This window comes from Schistocerca americana, chromosome 4, assembly GCF_021461395.2.
Source record: "Schistocerca americana isolate TAMUIC-IGC-003095 chromosome 4, iqSchAmer2.1, whole genome shotgun sequence".
Classification (NCBI taxonomy): domain Eukaryota; kingdom Metazoa; phylum Arthropoda; class Insecta; order Orthoptera; family Acrididae; genus Schistocerca; species Schistocerca americana.
The window spans coordinates 622325680-622350409 of record NC_060122.1 but is presented as its reverse complement, the minus strand read 5'-3'; the positions used below and the strand labels follow the sequence as shown (position 1 = coordinate 622350409).

Below are 24730 nucleotides of genomic sequence, written 5' to 3'. Positions count from 1 at the left end.
TGCCAGCCAGCAGCAGCGGAAGTGACGCAGCGCAGAATACACCGCTAGAGTTCACCAGTGTGCTCACCTCAGGGCCTCCTTGACACACGCCTTGAGGAACTTGCAGTCTTCCAGGATCTCAGCAGTCAGTGGGGTCCCAGGGTCTGGGTGTTTGGCACACAGCTCCAGGTACAGCTTCTGCTGGGCGTGAGGGTTTTTCGCGAGGTAGTACAGCGTCGTGGCCATCGCATTCGCTGTCTGTAACATTAAGGTAAATATGTAGAATGGGGTTACAGAACTGAAGAGAATTGTGATAGTTTTCGAACCTTAAAAGCCTATACGATGAAAATACCATAACTTAACGTGAATTTGCGCACACACGTAAAAATACACATATAAACACAAAAACACGAAAAAGAATCTGAGATGGAGAGGGAGGGAAGGACGGAGGGACGGAGGAGAGAGAGAGAGAGAGAGAGAGAGAGAGAGAGAGAGAGAGAGAGAGAGAGAGAGGAGGAGGAGGAGGAGGAAACACTTTATTCATCTTCCTTTTTTGATCTCTGGCGAATATTGTGTACTTTCTCAGCTAAAACATTACGTTTCATCAGTCATATTCTGTGGACTCTGTGGAGAAGCGTGCATGAAATGGAGTATAGATTGTACGTTTCATGTAGGTACGATGCAACGAAACGCCTTAACATTATGGAACGTTATTGTATTATTGCACTAATGTTAGTTACGAAAACCTAAAACAATAATTTCAAAACTGCCATTCAAGATAGTGTTCAGTGGGACCCAAGAAGTTGCCCTACACGAAGCTTTTTAATTCAGACTTAACCTCCAGCACAAGATTTTAGAACATTTAATCTGCTAGCATACCAGTTAACGAAAACATCAGTATAACTAGAAATAAACTATTTATTCACAGGAAAAATCATTTTCATACAAATATACTGCTGGAAAAAAGATTGGTACACCTGGAAAGACGATGTAGATTTTGATCCGATGACGGCATATGCCACATGGGAGATAATAGGAGAGGTACTAACAATGTTTTTAACCTCTTCCGCCAACAGATAGCCAGTGGCACAGGTGTGTTTACCCTTTAATAATGTATGCTCACAGCCTGAAGACTCAGTGTGGTGCAAACGGTGAAGCAAAGAGGCAACCAACTGAGCGAGTTTGAAAGGAGTCAAATTAAGGCTTTCCGAGTGGCGGGATGGTCCTTTCGGAGAAATGCCACGCAAGTATGATGTGATGTGCCAGTTGTGCAACGATGCTGGTATCAGTGGACATGTGAAAATTCTCACACCCATAGATGAGGTTCTGGACGTCAATGCTGCACAGACGCCCGCCAGAATCGTGGTGTCATAAGAGCATCACTGGCGTATCGTACAGCTGCCACAGCACAGATAAGAGAGGTTCTGAGCCGAGATGTGTCAACAAGGACTGTTGTGAATCGGTTATTAGCAGTAGGACTACGGGTACGCACAACTCTAGCCCATCTTCCACTCACGCCACAGCATCAACGTGCATGGCTCGACACGAGCGTTAGAGGATAACTGGAAGATGGAATGGCGCACCATTGTCTTTAGTGATGAAACCAGGCTCTGCCTGCGTGCAAGTGATGGTCGCTTCCACATATGACGTAGGCCTGGTGAGCGCTGTCTCTTGGGGTGCAATAAGCCACAACTCTCCTTCACCTTTGGTGTTTCTGGAAGGGACGATAACCAGCGCTCGGTACATGGAAAACCTTGTTAGACCCGTTCTTTTAACGTTTTTGCAACAGGAAGATGATATGTTGTTCCAACGGGGTAATTTTCGCGCACACACGTGAAACTCAACGTGTTCTGCAAGACGTGTATCAACATCCCGGCCATCACGATCTGCATACTTACCTCCAATGGAGCACGTGGGATATAATGGAACGAGAAGTGACTCGTGGGATTCGTCAACCAACAAATGTCACAGAACTACATGAACATATCGAGCAGGCGATAACGTATCACACGACAGTAGTTGTCATCTGTACGATCTAATGGATGCCAGAGTCAGCGCTGCATCGCCGCCCATGGAGACTACACCACGCACTAACATTGTTTGAGCAAGGGTCTATACCTGATACTCCAGAATAGCTTTCCCTACTGATCTGTAAATGTAATCATTTCATGTACTCCATATGCACTGTTTCTGCAATAAATTTTGAATGAATTGGAAACCTCTTAAAGGGTTTACTTTTATCCGACATTGTGGATGGGTTCCTTCGTCTGTTAAAGTTCGTATTAGTATCAGATAACTATTGGGTTGGAGCATAAGTGTGAAACGTTTTCCCGTAAGTTTAATAAACACAACAGAGTAGATTTCTAGACTTTTCTGGAGACTAGAAATCTACTCTGTAGGAATCAGCATGGGTTTCGAAAAAGACGGTCGTGTGAAACCCAGCTCGCGCTATTCGTCCACGAGACTCAGAGGGCCATAGACACGGGTTCACAGGTAGACACCGTGTTTCTAGACTTCCGCAAGGCGTTCGATACAGTTCCCTACAGTCGTTTAATGGACAACGTAAGAGCATATGGACTATCAGACCAATTGTGTGATTGGATTGAAGAGTTCCTAGATAACAGAACGCAGCATGTCATTCTCAATGGAGAGAAGTCTTCCGAAGTAAGAGTGATTTCAGGTGTGCCGCAGGGGAGTGTCATAGGACCGTTGCTATTCACAATACACATAAATGACCTTGTGGATGACATCGGAAGTTCACTGAGGCTTTTTGCACGGATGTACGCCAAGACCGTAGGATCCTACGCAGTGCCGTAGGGGACCGCACCGCCACTTCCCAGCAAATTAGGGACACTGTTGCTCCTGGGGTATCGGCGAGGACCATTCGCAACCGTCTCCATGAAGCTGGGCTACGGTCCCGCACACCGTTAGGCCGTCTTCCGCTCACGCCCCAACATCGTGCAGCCCGCCTCCAGTGGTGTCGCGACAGGCGTGAATGGAGGGACGAATGGAGACGTGTCGTCTTCAGCGATGAGAGTCGCTTCTGCCTTGGTGCCAATGATGGTCGTATGCGTGTTTGGCGCCGTGCAGGTGAGCGCCACAATCAGGACTGCATATGACCGAGGCACACAGGGCCAACACCCGGCATCATGGTGTGGGGAGCGATCTCCTACACTGGCCGTACACCACTGGTGATCGTCGAGGGGACACTGAATAGTGCACGGTACATCCAAACCGTCATCGAACCCATCGTTCTACCATTCCTAGACCGGCAAGGGAACTTGCTATTCCAACAGGACAATGCACGTCCGCATGTATCCCGTGCCACCCAACGTGCTCTAGAAGGTGTAAGTCAGCTACCCTGGCCAGCAAGATCTCCGGATCTGTCCCCCATTGAGCATGTTTGGGACTGGATGAAGCGTCGTCTCACGCGGTCTGCACGTCCAGCACGAACGCTGGTCCAACTGAGGCGCCAGGTGGAAATGGCATGGCAAGCCGTTCCACAGGACTACATCCAGCATCTCTACGATCGTCTCCATGGGAGAATAGCAGCCTGCATTGCTGCGAAAGGTGGATATACACTGTACTAGTGCCGACATTGTGCATGCTCTGTTGCCTGTGTCTATGTGCCTGTGGTTCTGTCAGTGTGATCATGTGATGTATCTGACCCCAGGAATGTGTCAATAAAGTTTCCCCTTCCTGGGACAATGAATTGACGGTGTTCTTATTTCAATTTCCAGGAGTGTAGAACGCGTGCAAAACATCTGTCATCAATTTCCCTTGTGCGCAGTGGCAGAACTGTACACGACGTTCAAAGTCGTCGCCATGCAATTCCTGGTGGATAGAAATATGGTACGGGTGCAATCGATGTTGATGTAGCATTCTCAACACCGACGTTTTTGACATTCCCGATTGTCTGCTACTGACGTGCGAATTAGCCGCGACAGCAGCTAAGACACCTACTCGGGCATCATCATTTGTTGCAGTTCGTGGTTGACGTTTCACATGTGGCTGAACACTTCCTGTTTCTTTAAGTAACGTAACTATCCGGCGAACGGTCCGGACACTTGGATGATGTCGTCCAGGACACCGAGCAGCATACATAGCACACGTCCGTTGGGCATTTTGATCACAATAGCCATACATCAACACGATATTGACCTTTTCCGCAGTTGGTAAACGGTCCATTTTAACACAGGTAATGTATCATGAAACAAATACCGTCCGCACTGGCGGAATGTTACGTGGTACTACGCACTTATACGTTTGTGACTATTACAGCGCCATCTATCACAAAGCGGAAAAAGGGGTCCAACTAAAACATTCATATTTCTTTATGTACTGCACGAATATGTAATAAAAAATTGGGGCTCCTATTTTTAAAAAATGCAGTTGATATCCGTTTGACCTATGGCAGCGGCATCTAGCGGGCCAACCATAGCGCCATCTGGATTCCCTCTTCAAGCTAGACGAGTTTCGTTCTTTGTAGTGTTTTCGTTTGACGCTTATTTCGTGAGATATTTGGCCCAATCACTATCAATGGATCATCCTGTATATACTTTCACTATTTACAGCTGTCTGCCATCACTGGGGTTACTGTTCGATCCCACGACTGTAGAAATCACGAGGTTTCGAGTTCAAGAATTCATCGTACCATCTTCGGACTGCATTTCATCCGGAAGGGAAGTTATTTGAAGGTTGTTCAGTAGATAGCGGAAAAGGTGAAAACCTGAAGGCGCAATATCAGGTGAGTCAGGTGGGTGCGGAATGACTTCCCAACCCAAATCCCGTATAGTGTTTTTTGTCATTCTCGCAGAATGAGGGCGAGTGTTATCGTGGAGTAGCACCACTTCACGCACTCTCCCTGGTGGTTGTTCTTGGACTGATCTGCAAGACGACTCAATTGTAGCCAATAAATGTCAGCAGTGATTGTTACACCTCGAAGAAGCAAATCGTAATACACCACACCGTCGCTGTTCCACCAGATGCAGAATATTGTCTTTCGTGGTCGCGCGCAGGTATTTGTACAGGAAGTTACTGCTTTCTTTCGGGTCAACCATTTCTTTCTTTTCCTTACGTCAGTATAAAGAAACCATTTCTCGTCCCCAGTAACAATACAGAATAGGTATGGTCGATGTCGTTCACATGCCAATTTACGACGAGCAAGCGAAGCTGCACATGAGGCCACCCACTGATTTTTGAGATTCTCGCTCAGAGCATGCGGTATCCATACACCCGATATCTGAACCTCCTCCACTGCATGCAAATATCGCACAGTGGCGGTATGATCACAGTTCACGACATTTGTCAGTTCCCTAGTACACTGACATGGTTCATTGTGGATTAATGCGCTTAAACGACCTTCACCAAACCCCGACGGTCTTCCTGAACGTGGAAAGTCACTAACTCTATTTTCATGACATGATCTGTCGAATGGGATTATACCCATACACGGCGCAAATGTTTCTGGCTAATTCCTTTGCTGTCACCCCTTGAGTAAACTCAAAGAGAAGAATACGTCGGAAATGTTCCGATTTGTCCATCTGCCACTGCATTTTGTAACGTTCACAGTGTCATTCACTGTCAATGATCAAATGACAATATGTAAACTCAAATACCAAGAGTGATTACAAATAAAAATTACAATCGATAAATAAACCCATAGCAACCGGAAAACCAACATACAAAACAAAAACACTACGAACTTAAGAGCCAACCTAATATCTCTGCTTTAAGAAGCAGTTGTGCGCAAAGGAACAAGTTGTAAGAGTGAAAAAATAAATGAAGATAGTGCTTTAATACCCCGTCGACGACGAGGTCATTACAGGCGGAACACAAGCTTGGATTAGGAGTAGGGTCAGGAAGGAAATCGGGTATTTCTTTATCGAAAGAATGAAGCCGGCATTTGTCATTAGTGCTTTAGGGAAATCACAAAAAGCTACGCCTGGATGGCCGGACGGTCCATTGAACCTCCTTGCCCCAGTGCACCGCCTCGCTCGTCAGTCACGCACAGGCGCGCGTGTGGAATTTATTAGCACACTGGAAAATTTGTCGCTCTTGATACCTTGATCAAAGGTATAACTATCACAGACCTGCACTGTCAAGATTAAATACAAACTGGAAGCTGATAAATGGAGTACTTGAATGTGAGGAAGTTGAAAGAGAATGAGAAATGCCGGCCGCAGTGGCCATGCGGTTCTAGACGCTTCAGTCTGGAACCGCGCGACCGCTACGTCGCAGGTTCGAATCCTGCCTCGGGCATGGATATGTGTGATGTCCTTAGGTTAGTTAAGTTTAAGTAGTTTTAAGTTCTAGGGGACTGATGACCTCAGATGTTAAGTCCCATAGTGCTCAGAGCCATTTGAACCATTTTTTTAATGAGAAATTCCGACGTTCCATGGATGAATTCCGTTTTTTTTCAGGAGAGGCCAGCACACGACGATGAAATACAATCTTAATATCGAGAGGTCGACAGGAATGTTGGAGAAAGGTACGTGACGAGTCGGGACTGTGATTTTATGTGTTTCGTATTATGATGTGTTTTCACGTGTGGCTCTGTTTTAGAAGAAAAGAAATTGTAATTAAATCTAATTTTGTATTATTATACATTGTTATCTAATTTGTGGACTTTAAATAAACGCATCAAAAATAGTTTTGCATCACCCGGGTTCCCAGGACTTCTGAAGATAGACGCTGACTGTGGATATTCTATAACAGACAGAGAACCCTTTGACTGTTCAGACATGTCACTAAACCCTCCCAAAGACGTAAACAACCATGCATGAGCAGATCCTATTAGACGGAGGGGTTCCGAAAGCTGATCAGTTCCAGTCATTCTACCAGGAAGGAGCTACACGGCTTGTGTTGTCAGGAGTTCAACCATGCCTAGACGGTCATACCACAGTCCCATCGAATTCGCATTGTTACCTTGTACCAGGAAGGGGTCTCAACAACGGAAGCGTCCAGGTGTCTAGGAGTGAACCAAAGCGATGTTGCTCGGACATGGAGGAGATACAGAGAGACAGAAACTGTCGATGACATGCCTCACTCAGGCCGTCCAAGGACTACTACTGCAGTGGATGATCGCCACCTACGGATTATGGCTCGGAGGAACCCTGACATCAACGTCACCATGTTGAATAATGCTTTTCGCGCAGCCACAGGACGTCGTGTTACGAATCAAACTGTGCACAATAGGCTGCATGATGCGCAACTTCACTCTCGGCGTTCCTGATGAGGCCCATCTTTGTAACCACGACACCATGCAGCGCGGTACACATAGGCCCAACAATACGGCGAATGGACCACTCAGGATCGGCATCACGTTCTCTTCACCGATGAGTGTCGCATATTCCCTCAACCAGACAATCGTCGGAGACGTGTTTGAAGCCAACCTGGTCAGGCTGAAGCCCTTAGACGCACTGTCCAGCGTGTGCAGAAAGGTGGAGGTTCCCTGCTGTTTTGGGGTGGCATTATGTGGGACCGACGTACGCCGCTGGTGGTCATGGAAGGCGCCGTAACGGCTGTACGATACGTGAATGCCATCCTCCGCCCGATAGTGCAATCATATCGGCAGCATATTGGTGAGGCATTCGTCTTCATGGACGACAATTCGCGCCCCCATCGTGCACATCTTGTGAACGACTTCCTCCAGGATAACGACATCGCTCGAGTAGAGGGGTGAGCATGCTTTCCAGACATGAACCCTATCGAACATGTCTGGGATACATTGAAAAAGGCTGTTTCTAGGCCGCGAAAGGGATTAGCCGAGAGGTCTAGGGCGCTGCAGTCATGGTCTGTGCGGCTGGTCCCGCCGGAGGTTCGAGTCCTCCCTCGGGCATGGGTGTGTGTGTTGGTCCTTAGGCTAATTTAGGTTAAGTAGTGTGTAAGCTTAGGGACTGATGACCTTACCGCTTATGTAGACGACGTGACCCACCATCCACTCTGAGGGATCTACGCCGAATCACCGCTGAGAATAGGGACAATCTGGACCAACAGTGCCTTGACAAACTTGTGGATAGTATGCCACGACAAATACTGGTTATTAGACATTAGAGGCACCGGTGTGTACAGAAATCTGGACCACCAACTCTGAAGATCTCGCCGTATGGTGGTACAACATGCAATGTGTGGTTTTCATGAGCAACAAAAAGGGTGAAAATGATGTTTATTTTGATATCTATTCCAATTTTCTGTACAGTTTTCGGAACTCGCGGAACCGTGGTTATACAAAGCTTCTTTTGACGTGTGTACATGGACGATAATTATCAACAACACCCCCCCCCTCTAAACCATGGGCCTTGACGTTGGTGGGGAGGCTTCTGTGCCTCAGTGATACAGATAGCTATACCGTAGGTGCTACCACAACAGAGGGGTGTCTGTTGACAGGCCAGACAAACGTGTGGTTCATCAAGGGGAACAGGAGCCTTTTCAGCTGTTGCAGGAGCAACAGTCTGGATGATTGACTGATCTCGTCTTGTAACATCAACCAAAACGGCCTTGTTGTGCTGGTACTGACTCAAATGGCTCTGAACTCTATGGGACTCAACTTCTGAGGTCATCAGTCCCATAGAACTTAGAACTACTTAAACCTAACTAACCTAAGGACATCACACACATCCATGCCCGAGGCAGGATTCGAACCAGCGACCGTAGCGGTCTCGCGGTTCCAGACTGTAGCGCCTAGAACCGCACGGCCACTCTGGCCGGCTGTGATGGTACTATGAACGGCTGAAAACAAAGGGAAGCTACACCCGGAATTCAGCCCGAGGGCTTGCAGCTCTACTCCATGGTTAAATGATCATGGCGTCCACGTGGGTAAAATATTCCGGAAGTAAAATAGTCCCCCATTCTGATCTCCGGGCGGGACTACACAGGAGGATGTCGTTATCAGGAGAAAGAAAACTGACGTTCTCCGCGTCGGAGCGTGGAATGTCAGATCCTTTAATCGGGCAGGTACATAAGAAAATTTAAAAAGGTAAATGGATAGGTTAAAGTTGGATGTAGTGGGAATTAATGAAGTTCGGTGGCACGAAGAAGAGGGCTTCTGTTCAGGTGAACACAGGGCTATAAACACAAAATCAAATAGGGGTAATGAAGGAGTAGGTTTAAAAATGAGCAAAAAAAATAGGAACGCGGATAAGCCACTACGAACAGCATAGTGAAAGCATTATTGTAGTCAAGATAGACAGGAAGCCCACACCCACCAAAGAAGTACAAGATTATATGCCTACTAGCTCTGCAAATGGGAAGGAGATTGAGGAACTGTATGAAATTATTCATATGGTTAATGAAGCTGAAAATTTAATATTAATGGGGCACTGGAATTCGATAGTAGGATTGTAGGAAAAAAAGGAATAGAAGGAAAAGTAGTAGCAGAATATGGACGGGGGTGGGGGTGGGGGGTGGAATGATAGAGCAAGCCGCCTGGTAGAATTTTGTACAGAGCATAATTTAATCATAGCTAAGACTTGGGTTGAGAATAATGAGGGAAGGTTATACACGTGGAAGAGACCTGTAGACACCGTAAGTTTTCAGATTGATTATATAATGATTAGACAGAGATTTAGGACCTACATTTTAAATTGTAAGACATTTCCAGGGGTAGATGTGGACTCTGGACACAGTTTATTTGTTATGAACTGCAGATTAAAACTGAAGAAAATGCAAAAAGGCAGGAATTTAAGGAGATGGGACCTGGATAAACTGAACGAGCCAGAGGTTGTAGCGGGTTTCAGAGGGAGCATTAGGGAACGTTTGACAAGAACAGGGGAAAGGAATACAATAGAAGAATAAAGGGTAGCTTTGATAGATAAAATAGTGAAAACAGCAGAGTGTTAAATAGGTAAGAAAATGTGGCCTAGTAGAAATCGTTTGGGTAACACAAGACATACTGAAATCAATCGAGGGAAGTAGAAAATATGAAAATTCAATAAATGAAGCTGGCGAAACAGAATACAGACGCCTAAAAAATGAGACCGACAGGAGGTGCAAAATGGCTAACCAGGAATGGCTAGAAGACAAATGTAAGGACGTAGAAGAATATATCTCTACAGGAAAATTAAAGAGATCTTTGGAGAAAAGATGGAGCTCAGATGGAAAAGCAGAAAGCAGAAAAGTGGAATGAGTTTGTAGAGGGGCTGTACAAGGGAGATACACCTGCGAGCAAGGTTATGGAAATGGAAGAGCACATAGAGGAGGATGAGAAGGGAGATATGATATTGCCTGAGGTATCTGATAAGGCTCTGAAAGAGTTAAGGCGGTAAAAGGTCTCATGAGTAGACCTCATTTCGTTAGAGCTACTGGTAACCTTGGGAGAGCCAGCCATGACAAAACTCTTCCATTTAGTGAGCAAGATGTATGAGTCAGGTGAAATACCCTCAGACTTCAAGAAGAACATAGTAATCCCAATTCCAAAGGAAGCAGGTGCTGACAGACATGAAAATTACCAAACTATCAGTTTAATAAGTCACGGTTGCGTAATACTAACACGAATCCTTTACAGAAGAACGGAAAGACTGATAGAAGACGATCTTGGGGGAGATCAGGTTGGATTCCGGAGAAATATAGGAACACCCGAGGCTACACTGACATAGAAGATAGGTTAAGAAAAGGTAAAACTACGTTCATAGCATTTATAGACTTAGAGAATATTCCAGTCAACATTGTTAAAAGCTTTCTCTTTCAGATTCTAAAGGTGGATGGGGAAGAAAAACAGGGAGCAAAAGGCTATTTACAATTTGTTCAGAAACCAGATGGCAGTTATAAGAGTCGAGGGGCACGAAAGGGAAGCAGTGGTTGAGAAGGAAGTGAGACGGGGTTATAGCCTGCCACCGATGTTATTCAATCTGTATATTGAGCAATCAGTAAAGGAAACAAAAGAAACATTTGGAATAGAAATTAAAGTCCAGAGAGAAAAGATAAAGACTTTGAGATTTCTCGATGACATTGTAATTCTGTCAGAGACAGCAAAGGCTTGGAAGAGGCGTTGTAGGAAATGGATAGTGTCTTGAAAGGAGGATATAAGATGAACATCAACAAAAGCAAAACGAGTATAAAGGAGTGTAGCCGAGTTAAATCAGGTGATGCTGAGAGGATTAGATTAGGAAACGAAACACTTCAAGTAGTAAATGAGTTTTGCTACTTCGGAAGCAAAATAACTGGTGATGGTCGAAGTAGGGAGGATATAAAATGTAGACTGGCAATGGCAAGCAAAGGTTTCCTGAAGAAGTGAAATTTATTAATATCGAGTATAGATTTCAGTGTCAGAAAGTTCTTCCTGAAAGTATTTGTGTGAAGTGTAGACCTGTATGAAAGTGAAACATGGACGATAAACAGTTTAGTCAAGAAGAGAATAGAAGCTTCTGAAATGTTTTGCTACAGAAGAATGCTGAACATTATATGGATAGATCACATAACTAATGAGGATGTACTGAATACAGTTGGGGGGAATGTAAATTTGTGGTACAACCCGACTAAAAGAAGAGATCGGTTGGTGGACACATTCTTATGCATCAAGGTCTCACCAGTTTAGTACAGGAGGGAAGCGTGGCGGGTAAAAATCATGGAGGGAGACCAAGAGATGAGTACACTAAGCAGATTCAGAAGGATGTAGGCTGCATTAGGTACTCGGAGATGAAGAGACTCGCACAGGGTGGAGTAGCCCTTTGGAGTGAAGACCACAACGACAACAACAATACTGATAGTGTCTTGAAAGGAGGATATAAGATGAACATCAACAAAAGCAAAGCGAGTATAAAGGAGTGTAGCCGAGTTAAATCAGGTGATGTTGAGAGGATTAGATTAGGAAACGAAACACTTCAAGTAGTAAATGAGTTTTGCTACTTCGGAAGCAAAATAACTGGTGATGGTCGAAGTAGGGAGGATATAAAATGTAGACTGGCAATGGCAAGCAAAGGTTTCCTGAAGAAGTGAAATTTATTAATATCGAGTATAGATTTCAGTGTCAGAAAGTCCTTTCTGAAAGTATTTGTGTGAAGTGTAGACCTGTATGAAAGTGAAACATGAACGATAAACAGTTTAGTCAAGAAGAGAATAGAAGCTTCTGAAATGTTTTGCTACAGAAGAATGCTGAACATTATATGGATAGATCACATAACTAATGAGGATGTACTGAATACAGTTGGGGGGAATGTAAATTTGTGGTACAACCCGACTAAAAGAAGAGATCGGTTGGTGGACACATTCTTATGCATCAAGGTCTCACCAGTTTAGTACAGGAGGGAAGCGTGGCGGGTAAAAATCATGGAGGGAGACCAAGAGATGAGTACACTAAGCAGATTCAGAAGGATGTAGGCTGCATTAGGTACTCGGAGATGAAGAGACTTGCACAGGGTGGAGTAGCCCTTTGGAGTGAAGACCACAACGACAACAACAATACTAACAATAGTATGTAAAGGTAAAATCATCGTTGATAGCGACAAGTTCTGCACTTTTTCCTTGTTTGTGACAAATGTTACAAAAAATACAATGATGTTTAAATAACAGTGAAACATTGCTTGTTGGCTTCTGTCTCACGCAAGGACTTAGCAAGGATTTTGTCAAAATGGGGGCGGGGTTTCCGAATTGTTAAAGAGCTTAGATAGGCTCATGTTTTAAATTTATTCTTGATATCTATTTATTTGCTTTAACCTGCTTTTGGGAGGCCTTCTTGCAAATAGTATTAAGCAAGAAAGTATTTTATTAAACTAGATTAATATGTATCCTCAACATAGATATACAAAGGAAATACCCAACGCGCAACTAAATATTTCTATATGACTACGAAGTCTTTCGCGGCGGAGTCCTTGCATAAAAAGTTCTCGGTTTACTTGCCGCGTCAAATTTGAATAAAATCCCAAGCTTTCGATTACTACCTCCGTCATCTTCGTCAGGGGTAAAACTGACTGTCGTGGACCGGTGAGGCTTCCGCTTTTATAAGCAGTGGACGGCTTCTCATTGGCTGGATGACGTCACGGTGAAACCGATGCCTACTGAGGTGGCGGCCTCTATATCCATAGATTTTGTTTGCGCGCTTTATCCAGCGTTGCTTGCAGCGCCATCCATCGCAACAGGCGGAGAACTGCGAGGAATGTAAGAAGTCTCCCTCTGTGCTCTTTCTATATCAATTGCGCGCTTCCATGCATTGCTGAGTGCATAACCGGAATCTCTGTTGAAATTATTTTCACAGAGTCTAATTTCAACTGCTTCCCTGATGACAGAGTCCCAATAGTTTGAAGCGTGAGCAAGTAGTCTTGTTTCATCGAATAAAATCTTATGTTTATTTAACAAACTGTGCTCAGCCACCGCTGATTTTTCTAGATATCTGTATTCTAGATACAGGTATCTAGAAAAATCAGCGGTGGCTGAGCACAGTTTGTTAAATAAACATAAGATTTTATTCGATGAAACAAGACTACTTGCTCACGCTTCAAACTATTGGGACTCTGTCATCAGGGAAGCAGTTGAAATTAGACTCTGTGAAAATAATTTCAACAGAGATTCCGGTTATGCACTCAGCAATGCATGGAAGCGCGCAATTGATATAGAAAGAGCACAGAGGGAGACTTCTTACATTCCTCGCAGTTCTCCGCCTGTTGCGATGGATGGCGCTGCAAGCAACGCTGGATAAAGCGCGCAAACAAAATCTATGGATATAGAGGCCGCCACCTCAGTAGGCATCGGTTTCACCGTGACGTCATCCAGCCAATGAGAAGCCGTCCACTGCTTATAAAAGCGGAAGCCTCACCGGTCCACGACAGTCAGTTTTACCCCTGACGAAGATGACGGAGGTAGTCATCGAAAGCTTGGGATTTTATCCAAATTTGACGCGGCAAGTAAACCGAGAACTTTTTATGCAAATATTTCTATATTTGGCAGTATGATAACTTCACCCAATTGCCAAACGAATGAAAACTCGCCTCTTTGCTAATAGAACACAACTCAGTCTTTTAATATAAGGTTCAGTATAACAGAGCAGAAGAATCTTAACGTAGTTTCTTTTGAAAATAGTTATGTTTCTCTTGTAGCATATTTAAATTTACAACGTATCTGAGCACTTCAAAGCATCGTTAAGTTCCTCAATTCAGTCTCAAATTTTATTAATGGATCTTTCATTTCATTAAAATTCTTCAGTTTCCGTAAGTGACCAAGAACGTTTTGCAATTATTATTTCATTAGTCAACTTGAAGCTACAGCAATCAAATTTATTTACAAAACAAAACTGAAGTCACAAATCTAGAGCTACAGTTTTTGGATCTTAATATTTATTTCCGAGATTATTTCAACTACACTTCTAAAATATGCGATAAATGAGTTTCTGTTTATCCGTAATGGATACACAGTCTTTTATGCTAATAAATTCCTCTACAGTGTACAACATACATGACGTTTATTTGAAAATACGTTAGATTTGTGCCGGGTAGACTCACTGTTCCAAGAATATTACGAATCGCACATTTCACAGTAGAACATCGTTCTTGTGGTAAAACCTGGAGACATGATGTATCGCCGTTCCACATGTGAGTCATTTTTATGCACAGATAGATAGTACATAAGGACGACCGTTAGCCGCCTTCCAATGTAAATATGGCTTTTAGTACCGCGAGTCTCCGGGGACACGTTCGGGTCGTCTTTTTGCTGCAGTTCTTTTCATTTAAGTAGTGAGTCAGAGAATGTGTCAGGAAAGAAAGAAATCCGGAAAGAATTGGCTGTTGCCTACAGTAAGTGACCAATGCCGACATTTGCCTAAACTGAAAATTGAAAATGTGGACTAAAGAAAACCGTTTTCAAGGTTGCAAGCGGATGGATTCGAACCGCTTCGGCTCCCAAATCTAGGGGCTGCTAGCTCAGCGCCTCAAGGCGCAGAACTATCCAGTTTGGTGGGGAATTTGGAAAAAAATGTTTGTTGTACATTGTTTTCAAATAAAATAAAATGCAGGACAACAAAAGATGAAGTTCTGGTGCTTGCTTAATTGTGCATGTTTCGTTATTCGACAGTGTGTGAATCATGCGTATTTTAAGATTTAATTTTGCATGGCATTCGTGGCTTCAGTTATTGTAGTATTACATGAGCGTGAATAGATTTTGGACGGACGAGGTTGGGGCGGGGAGAGAGAATACAAAGCGCAGCCTTCTTCTACGAATTCCGTCAGAAGCGAACGAACTATAGAATGTGCTGTCATCACATAACTGTTCCGTTCCACACAAACCCTTCCCCATCGTTCCGTATTTGAAACGGTTTTCATAACTGAGTGCTGCTTGGGTGACCAGATTGGTCGTTGTTTTGCTATTTGAGCTAATTATAATAGAATTTAGAGCAGATTTTTTAAAATGCAATCATCACCGGAGACATTTTTGTTAATCAGCGTGAGTTTTGGGTGAGATAGGTAAATCCAAATGTTTTTTATGCACTGATTTTAATTTAATGTTATTTGTAATGTTCAGGTTGCTCCACTGTCTTGTGAAATACTGAAATACTGCAACCCAGAGTTCTACCAGTCTGCAAATAACGACTCCATTGCTAACACTCGACTGCTATACATAGATAACTAGGCAAGTATAATAGTGCTTGGATATTTTTAATTTGGCTTATCGCTAGAGGACGAATACAAATCCGTTTTCCTCTTCTCTCTTATTAAAAACTTATCCATAATTAGAAACTATCAGAAGGGCACAAAAACAATAAACAGCGGCACTTACATTAAATTCAACTTCAAGTAAGAACTGAACTGATAACATAACATCTGAACTCAAGAAAGGCTGCCAGTGTACAATAGTTGTTCCTGGCTAAAGTGGGGATAGGTGACAGCCGATAGTGCTATCGATATTGTGGTAGTTTAAATCTATCAATTGCCTTGCTGACTACTGACAGTGCGTATCCCTTTTTTAGCTGTACGACTGAAAATCAAAATATAAGGGGCGATCAAAAAGCTTCCGTTCGAAGGCCGCGCGATCAAGAATTGATGTGCCGCTCTGGCAAAATCGCCGTAGGCATAGAGGCACTCACCCCTATCGAGGCACCAGATTGAAAATATTTGTCTGGTAAAACACCGTGTTCCGCTAAGTGAAGAAATCCTAACTGCCTGGTGCACATCCTGTCGTACAGGAATCGTCGACCCTCCAAGGGCTTTTTTAAGGGACCGGACGCATGGTAATCACATGGGGAGAGATGAGGACCATGGGGCGAGCGCTCGAGAGTGTCCCAAGCGAGCTGCCGTAACTTCTGCGTTACGACATTTGCGACATGGGTACGTATGTTATCATGAAGCAGCAGCACTCTTTGTCGCAGTTTTCATTCCTCAACGGTGATTTTCGACAGACATACCGGGTGATCAAAAAGTCAGTATAAATTTGAAAACTGAATAAATCACGAAATAGTGTAGATAGAGAGGTACAAATTGACACACATGCTTGGAATGACATGGGGTTTTATTAGAACCAGAAAAATGCAAAAGTTCAGAAAATGTCCGACAGATGGCGCCTCATCTGATCAGAATAGCAATAATTAGCACAACAAAGTAAGACAAAGCAAAGATGATGTTCTTTACAGGAAATGCTCAATATGTCCACCATCATTCCTCAACAATAGCTGTAATCGAAGAATAATGTTGTGAACAGCACTGTAAAGCATGTCCGGAGTTATGATGAGGCATTGGCGTCGGATGTTGTCTTTCAGCATCCCTAGAGGTGTGCGACTTCAGGTACCCCCAAAGCTAATATTCACACGTACTGGGGTTTGGGGACCTGGGAGGCCAAGCATGACGAAAGTAGCGGCTGACCATAGGATCATCACCAAACGACGCGCGCAAGAGATTTTGCACGCGTCTAACAATATGGGGTGGAGCGCCATCGTGCATAAACATCGTACGTTCCAGCAGGTGTTTATCAGCCACGCTGGGGATGATGCGATTCTGTAACATATCGGCATACCTCTCACCCTTCACAGTAGCGGCTACTAAACCAGAATCACGCATTTCCTCGGAAAAAAAAGGCCCGATAACTGTAGATGTGGTAAATTCAACCGTGACTTTCTCGTCATGCAATGGAGTTTCCGCGACAGTTCTAGGATTTTCGGTAGCCCAAATTCTGCAGTTGTGGGCATTGACAGACCATCGGAGCGTGAAATGAGCTTCGTCGGTCCACAACACGTTACTCAACCAATCGTCATCTTCCACCATCTTTTGAAACGTCCACACCACAAATGCCCTCCGTTTCACTAAATCGCCAGGTAACAGTTCATAATGCCGGTGGATTTTGTACGGATAGCATCGGAGGGTACGCCTAGGTGCCAACCAAACAGTAGTGTATGGAATGCCGGTGCGACGTGCGACTGCACGAGCGCTGACTTTCCCGTGCATAGACGAACCCGCTACAGTCTCCATTTCTTCCTGAACTGTCTCAGCAGCATTACGCCTTGTGATCGGTCGGCCACTACGAGAGTCTATCGTCTAAACAACCCGTGGCTTCGAACTTCGAAATCATTCTCGCCACAGCTGCATTTGTCAACGGACCTTTACCCATTCGAATCCCCTTCCTATAGCGATAGGATCGTAACGCTGAACTACCATATTCCCCATTCCGATAATACAGCTTCACTAAAAGCGCCTGTTCAGGTAACGTCAACACGCTGCGACTGCTGGCGCATCTGATTCTCTCTCTCATTACAGCTCCTTTTATACACGATTGTCATGCGCAGTCACTGAAGTTTTGCCGTCCAGCGCCATGTGTCGGACATTTTGTGAGCTTTGTTCTTTTTTGGTCATAATAAAACCCCATGTCATTCCAAGCATGTGTGTCAATTTTTACCTGTCTATCTACATTATTCCGTGGTTTATTAAGTTTCCAAATGTATACAGACTTTTTGATCACTCGGTACTATCCAATACACATTCTTCATTCTCCGATGGATGTCTACCAGTGTCTGTCCTTCGGCAGACAAGAAATGAATAACACATTGGTCCTGTTTGGACGCATTTGGTAAAAACGTCACCACGGTTCACACTTCCGCATTTACCCCAAGCACGTCAGAAAGACAGGAATGCCACTCTAATCCCTAGCCAAAATGTCGGTGCTTACACACCCTTATCAAGGGCGCCCATAAAGTAGTTCGTTGGGGGGGGGGGGGGAATTCTGTACTTGGGGGTGTGGAGTATTTTTAAAATTCTGGAAGACGATGGTGACTTTTAAGTGGCCAGGCGAATACCCTGGTTCTGACCCTGTAACAACCCGCCTAATGAATCATTTTCTTGGAAGAAAAACAACCAAGTGTACTATAATGTTTTGCATTCCCTGAGAGATATGAGGGGTGGGGCGGCCCTCCTTTCCCGCGAGTATGAGCGCCCTTGCTCCTGATCTCTCTTAATTTGACTAGGTGACACTTAGATCGTGCGTAATTTCGTTTAAGTGGTAAGGAGGAGGGAGTTCGGGACCCTCTGGACTGTCTCCTTTGGCTACGTCGTCGTCTCGGCTTCTTCCGCTGATGTTTGTTTGACAGTTTTCCTGTCGCTTCGCCAGCAAAAGTGGCTGGCATTGTCAAACCTTAACCCTCCACTGCCGGCGGCGGACTAGTGCCTGTCTCGCGGCCGCAGATCGTAATCATATTCCTGTTGCGGGTAGCAAAGGGAGCGATATTGACCAAGGGAAAGGCCTCAGACGTGGACACGACAGGTACATAAGTATGTCCCAGAAGGAATAGTCAATATTCATGGATACAACAGGAACGATCATTTTAAGTACACTACTGTCCATTAAAATTGTTACACCACGAAGATGACATGCTACAGACGCGAAATTTAATCGACAGGAAGAAGATGCTGTGATATGCAAATGATCAGCTTTTCAGAGCATTCACACAAGGTTGGCGCCGGTGGCGACACCTACATCGTGCTGACATGAGGAAAGTTTCCAACCGATTTCTCATTCACAAACAGCAGCTGACCGGTGTTGCCTGGTGAAACGTTGTTGTGATGCCTCGTGTAAGGAGACGAAATGCGTACCATCACGTTTCCGACTTTGATAAAGGTCGGATCGTAGCCTATCGCGATTGCGGTTTATCGTATCGCGACATTGCTGCTCGCGTTGGTCGAGATCCAATGACTGTTGGCAGAATATGGAATCGGTGGGTTCAGGAGGGTAATACGGAACGCCGTGCTGGATTCCAACGGCCTCGTATCACTAGCAATCGAGATGACAGACATCTTACCCGCATGGCTGTAACGGATCGTGCAGCCACGTCTCGATGCCCGAGTCAACAGATGGGGACGTTTGCAAGACAACAACCATATGCACGAACAGTTCGACGTTTGCAGCAGCATGTACTATCAGCTCGGAGACCATGGCTGCAGTTACCCTTGACGCTGCATCACAGACAGGAGCGCCTGCGATGGTGTACTCAACAACAAACCTGGGTGCACGAATGGCAAACCGTCATTTTTTCGGATGAATCCAGGTTCTGTTAACAGCATCATGATGGTCGCATCCGTGTTTGGCGACATCGCGGTGAACGCACATTGGAAGCGTGTATTCGTCGTCGCCATACTGGCGTATCACCCGGCGTGATGGTATGGTGTGCCATTGGTTAAACGTCTCTGTCACCTCTTGTTCGCATTCACGGCACTTTGAACAGTGGACGTTACATTTCAGATGTGTTACGACCCGTAGCTCTACCCTTCATTCGATCCCTGCGAAACCCTACATTTCAGCAGCATAATGAACGACCGCATGTTGCAGGTCCTGTACGGGCCTTTCTGGATACAGAAAATGCTCGACTGCTGCCCTGGCCAGCACATTCTCCAGATCTCTCACCAATTGAAAACGTCTGGTCAATAGTGGCCGAACAACTGGCTCGTCACAATACGCCAGTCACTACTCTTGATGAACTGTGGTATCGTGTTGCAGATGCATGGGCAGCTCTACCTGTACACGATACCCGAGCTCTGTTTCAGTCAATGCTCAGGCGTATCAACGCCGTTATTATGGTTAGAGGTGGTTGTTCTGGGTACTGATTTCTCAGGATCTATGCACGCAAATTGCTTGAAAATGTAATCACATGTCAATTCTAGTATAATATATTTGTCCAATGAATATCCGTTTATCATCTGCATTTTTTCTTTGTGTACCAATTTTAATGGCCAGTAGTGTAAAACGTCATGTGGACTTATTACGAGTGGTTTCCGATATGGAACACATTTAACGTACGTTTTTATTTATTTAGTGTATTATTCAATATATTATCACGTATACACATTGCAATTCAACGATATTAGAGACACTATTGAATCTCAGAATGTTAACTTCCCCTTAATATTTTTATAATCTGTGGCGCTCCGTTATCCTCGTGGAAAAAGATAATTTAAAGTAGTCTTCGGTCTTTTTCATCGAGCCTCGCTGCTAGAAGCTTGTACTCTTCTGCACTTTAAATGACATTTTGAAATAATAACCAATATAAACTTATTTACGCCTTCGTTTGGTAGTAGTATGCACATTCCTGTTCTCATCTAGCGATGACAACTTTTGTATATTTTTCGGTGAGCTAAATTAGTTTGAAGCGGACAGTTTGTTGCGGCAACTATCGCGCGCAATAAGGGCGCTATTGTTTTCACATTTCAATATTTGCGACTCATGCTATATCTAGAATGAGTCTTTATTTCCTTTCTCAGATTTTCCAGTTTCTCTACCACATTCAAACTGAACGTACATCCACTCCCATTTCTCTCCTGTATCAAAGTAAATTATTCCTTGATATTTCGAGATGTGTCCTTTCACTATATCCCTTTTTATAGTCACGTTGTGCTCGTAATTAGATGTAGTACTTTTTCATTAGTTTTTGCGATCTACTCAATTAATCTTCACCTGTCTTTTGTAACACCAAATATGAAACGCTTCAATTCTCCTCTGCTATGCACCGCTTGTCGACTACGTTGTACTTTCACATACTGCTACATTCCAGACAAATACTTACGGTAAAGACTTCCAGACGCTTATAATTGGTATTAACAAGTTTTTCCTTTTCAGAAATGCTTTCTTACGATTGTCAATTGCATTCTATATCATGCTTACTTCGGTCGTCATCAGTTATTCAGCTGCCCAAATAGCAAAGTTCATCAACTAGCTTTAGCGAATCACTTCCTAGCGCAATTCCTGACTTCAGCTGCATTCCTTTACCCTTGTTTGTTCACTTTTCAAGATACTATCCAGTCCGTTCAACCGGTTGTACAGTCACATAAAGTATCCCTACGATACGCACCTCTTATTAGAATAACTGTCATTAGAGATATTTGTGGTAACTACCTTTGAAAGCAGCTTTTCCGCCTTTGATGTACTTCAGTTTTTTTACATAGCAACAACAATTATTCACTGTTGCTTTTACTAATACGTGCAGTGCATGGCGGAGGGTATCATTTCGGTCTGAGTGCAAAATGTAAAGAAACAGTATTATACCGAAGTCACGTGACAATCTGAGTTCGATGTTGGCTACGTGCACAGTATGCTATGTACACGCCCAAGATATTATTATTGTCTGCTGTTTAACTACCACAGAAGCTTTCGTCTACTTTTCACAATTTTTATATTTTCGTCTTAACAAATCTTCTGCTTTTTAAACGGAACTGCATCCTATTTATGCCTGCGGATTACACTGAAGTGACAAAAGACCCAGTATAGAGATATGCACGTATACACATGGCGGTAGTATTGCATACACAAGGTACTGGGTCTGGTTCCTCTGGATGTGCGACTACATGGAGACCATTTGCAGCCATTCATGTACGTCATGTTCGCAAACAACGATGAATTTTTTATGGATGATAATGTGCCATGTCACCGAGCCACATACGGCCGTTATGTCACCAGTTGTTAACGACTGGTTTGAAGAACATTCTGGACAGTTCCAACGAATCATTTGGCAACTCGGATCGCCCAACATGAATCCCATCGAACATTTATGGGACATCATTGAGAGGTCAGTTCGTGCACAAAATCTTGCAGCGGCAACCCCTTTGCAATTGTGGGCTTTTAGAGAGACGGCATGCTTCAGTATTTCTGACCAGTTGCTGCTCTACGCCGGGCAAAAGGAAGTCCAACACGATATTGGGAAGTATTCCACTACTTTTTTCACTTCTGTGTAAGGCTGCCTAAAACCATTCAACATACAAACTTGAGCAAACGTTGCATTACCAACAGAGTGACGCCATGGTATGTACAACCAGAGTTCAACTGTACAGGACGGGAGTATAGGCAGGCGGTGGACGTTATGGAATGATTAGGGTTATTTTTTTTTAGAGAAAGGCCATTTATTGGCTAAAGCATGTTGAAAGGGGCTACATAGGCCTAGGGAGGTGAGGGTGAGCCAGAGCTTAGAATTTGGCGAAGCATTGTTCCCGAAGCTACAGGAAGTGGTTGTCTGCCAAAACTAAGTCCACAGCGCCGCAGCACCGGGAGAAGCTGGGAGATGTTCACTGCTACATGGCGCCCATCCGACTGGCGGGTGAGCAAGAATACAAGAGAGTGGGCCCGGCGAAGGGCGGCCGGGTATATTCGACGCACCACGCGGCTTCCTCCGCCCTGATTGGTCAAGACCGAGCAAGCCGTGCGGACGGCATGGAACTTTCCAGAGCGATGCATGCTAAACGACGCCTGGGGCGGCGTTATCTCGTAAGCACATGACAGAGGCGCGTGGCCAAGGTGCCCTTCCTGGGTGCTGACTTCCTGTTACTAAACCGTGGGACAAAAGAATCTACAGGCAGCTAAAACTGCCGGCCGTGGCTTGGCCGCAATGGAAAAATGAAGTTACCATTTGGAGGCTCATATAATAAAGTAAAATCCCTTACTGTCTGGCTCATCCTTTACACAACAATAAGTTCAGAGTGTTTGGACTCCGACACATTGGGATCCACATAATTTGTTGACAAGTGGTATGTTAAACAGACCTGTGTTCCAATATTGGTGGAAATGTGATTGCTGTGAACTTAGTCATGAATTCCTATGCCTGTGGTATTTGATATCTTTAACTGACGTCCTTTTCTTAACACTGAAATTCTTAACCGTCGCTCTGCACACAAGGATCTAGTGAGTTCTAAATGAGTTACTTTTAAAATACATAAAATCGAAATTACATAATTATACAGGTCAAACATATTAACATACGCTTTTTAAGATTATTAAAAAATGATTTTCAGTAATAGTACTAAAAATATAATTTTGTTGTTTCATTTACAAAACCATCCAGTGCAATAAAAATTAATAAGGAGATTGTGTAGAATTGTGGATGTCTGTTGAAGGTGGGAGTCGGATGAAGGTGATATGGATGAAAATATAGTGTGTTTATAGAATTAGGGTTGGTTCAATGTGTCGCTTTAGCGGTTTCAGTACATTAGGATTGGAAAGTAGAGGGAAAGTAATGTCACTGTTGGAGATGCTTTTCTGGATAGTGTAGGACATAAGTAAGGGTATAATATAATACTATATAATAAATAAAAAAATAAAAAAATATATAATACGTACAATAAAATAATAATAAAGTATAATAGGTGAGAAACGGTTGGTTCAAAAATGGCTCTGAGCACTGTGGGACTTAACTTCTGAGGTCATCAGTCCCCTAGAACTTAGAACTACTTACACCTAGCTAACCTAAGGACATCACACACATCCATGCCCGAGACAGGATTCGAACCTGCGCTCGTAGCGGTCGCGCGGTTCCAGACTGTAGCGCCTAGAACCGTTCGGCCAATCCTTCCGGCGAAATGGTTGGTATTTGACCATTGGACGATGTGGTAAAAGACCCATGTGGGGGAATTTACGTGTATGCAGAAGGCAAGGTAAAGAGCATGCACAGCGCGGGGTAGCCGCCACGGTTCGCGCGGCTCCCCCCGTCAGAGGTTCGAGTCCTCCCTGGGGCATGGGCGTGTGTGTTGTCGTTAGCGTAAGTTAGTTTAAGTTAGATTAAGTAATGTGTTAGCCTAGGGACCGATGACCTTAGCAGTTTGGTCTCGCATTAACTTACCATAAATTACCACAAAACAGAGCATGGCATTGAAGGATTTGTAGGGATGTTGCTTTGACTACAGAAAACCTACGGTATTGTGCTGCCACTAGGCTCATACTGGATGGTAGTGAGGGTCTGGTTCTAGGTTTTTCAAAGCCACCTGGAAGCGATTCTAAGAGCCATTGCTGGAGGACTCATGCTGTGAACAGTGGGCTGTATTTAAAAAACTATAAATGTGTTACCGTGTCGATGCCGCCGAACATCATGTCCAGCGCCATGACGATGGCGATGCGCGGGTCGTCGCTGGATATGAGAAGCTTCTCCAACACACTTAGCTCTCCAGTGGACTGACTCTCGTCTCCACGAGCTCTGACGCGCTCCAGCGCTCTCGTTATATGCCGCATTGACACTCTGTGAACACAAGGCGATTACCATTGTACCACTGTACCATGTAACAGAGAATTGTACGTAGGTTCGCCATCTTTGTGGCCAAGGATTAGCGACTCGGACAAATCATTCATTTTCCGTTTCTTTTCTTTCACAGTCACTATAAGCAATAGAAAAAACCGAGATCCGAGGACAACACAAAGTTTGGGCATTCCTCAACAAACCATATACCCACCCCTATGACCTATCTGTAAAGAAGGACGTCTTTACAGACGAATGGAAAAAACTAGTAAAAGCCAACCTTGGGGAAGATCAGTTTGGATTCCGTAGAAATATTGGAACACGTGAGGCAATACTGACCTTACCACTTATCTTAGAAGAAAT

The 24730-nt window shown here is 44.2% G+C and overlaps 1 protein-coding gene across 1 annotated transcript in view; it reads right to left on the bottom strand.

Moving 5' to 3' along the window:
• LOC124613236 (probable cytochrome P450 301a1, mitochondrial) overlaps nt 1-24730 on the bottom strand; it is a 190128-nt gene that overhangs the window by 65183 nt on the left and 100215 nt on the right. Inside the window, exons 8-9 of the mRNA XM_047141913.1 lie at nt 24202-24370; nt 68-237 (exon numbers count right to left, since the gene is read on the bottom strand). Of these exons, the coding sequence (XP_046997869.1) occupies nt 68-237; nt 24202-24370 (339 nt within the window). The remainder of the gene's footprint in view (nt 1-67; nt 238-24201; nt 24371-24730) is intronic.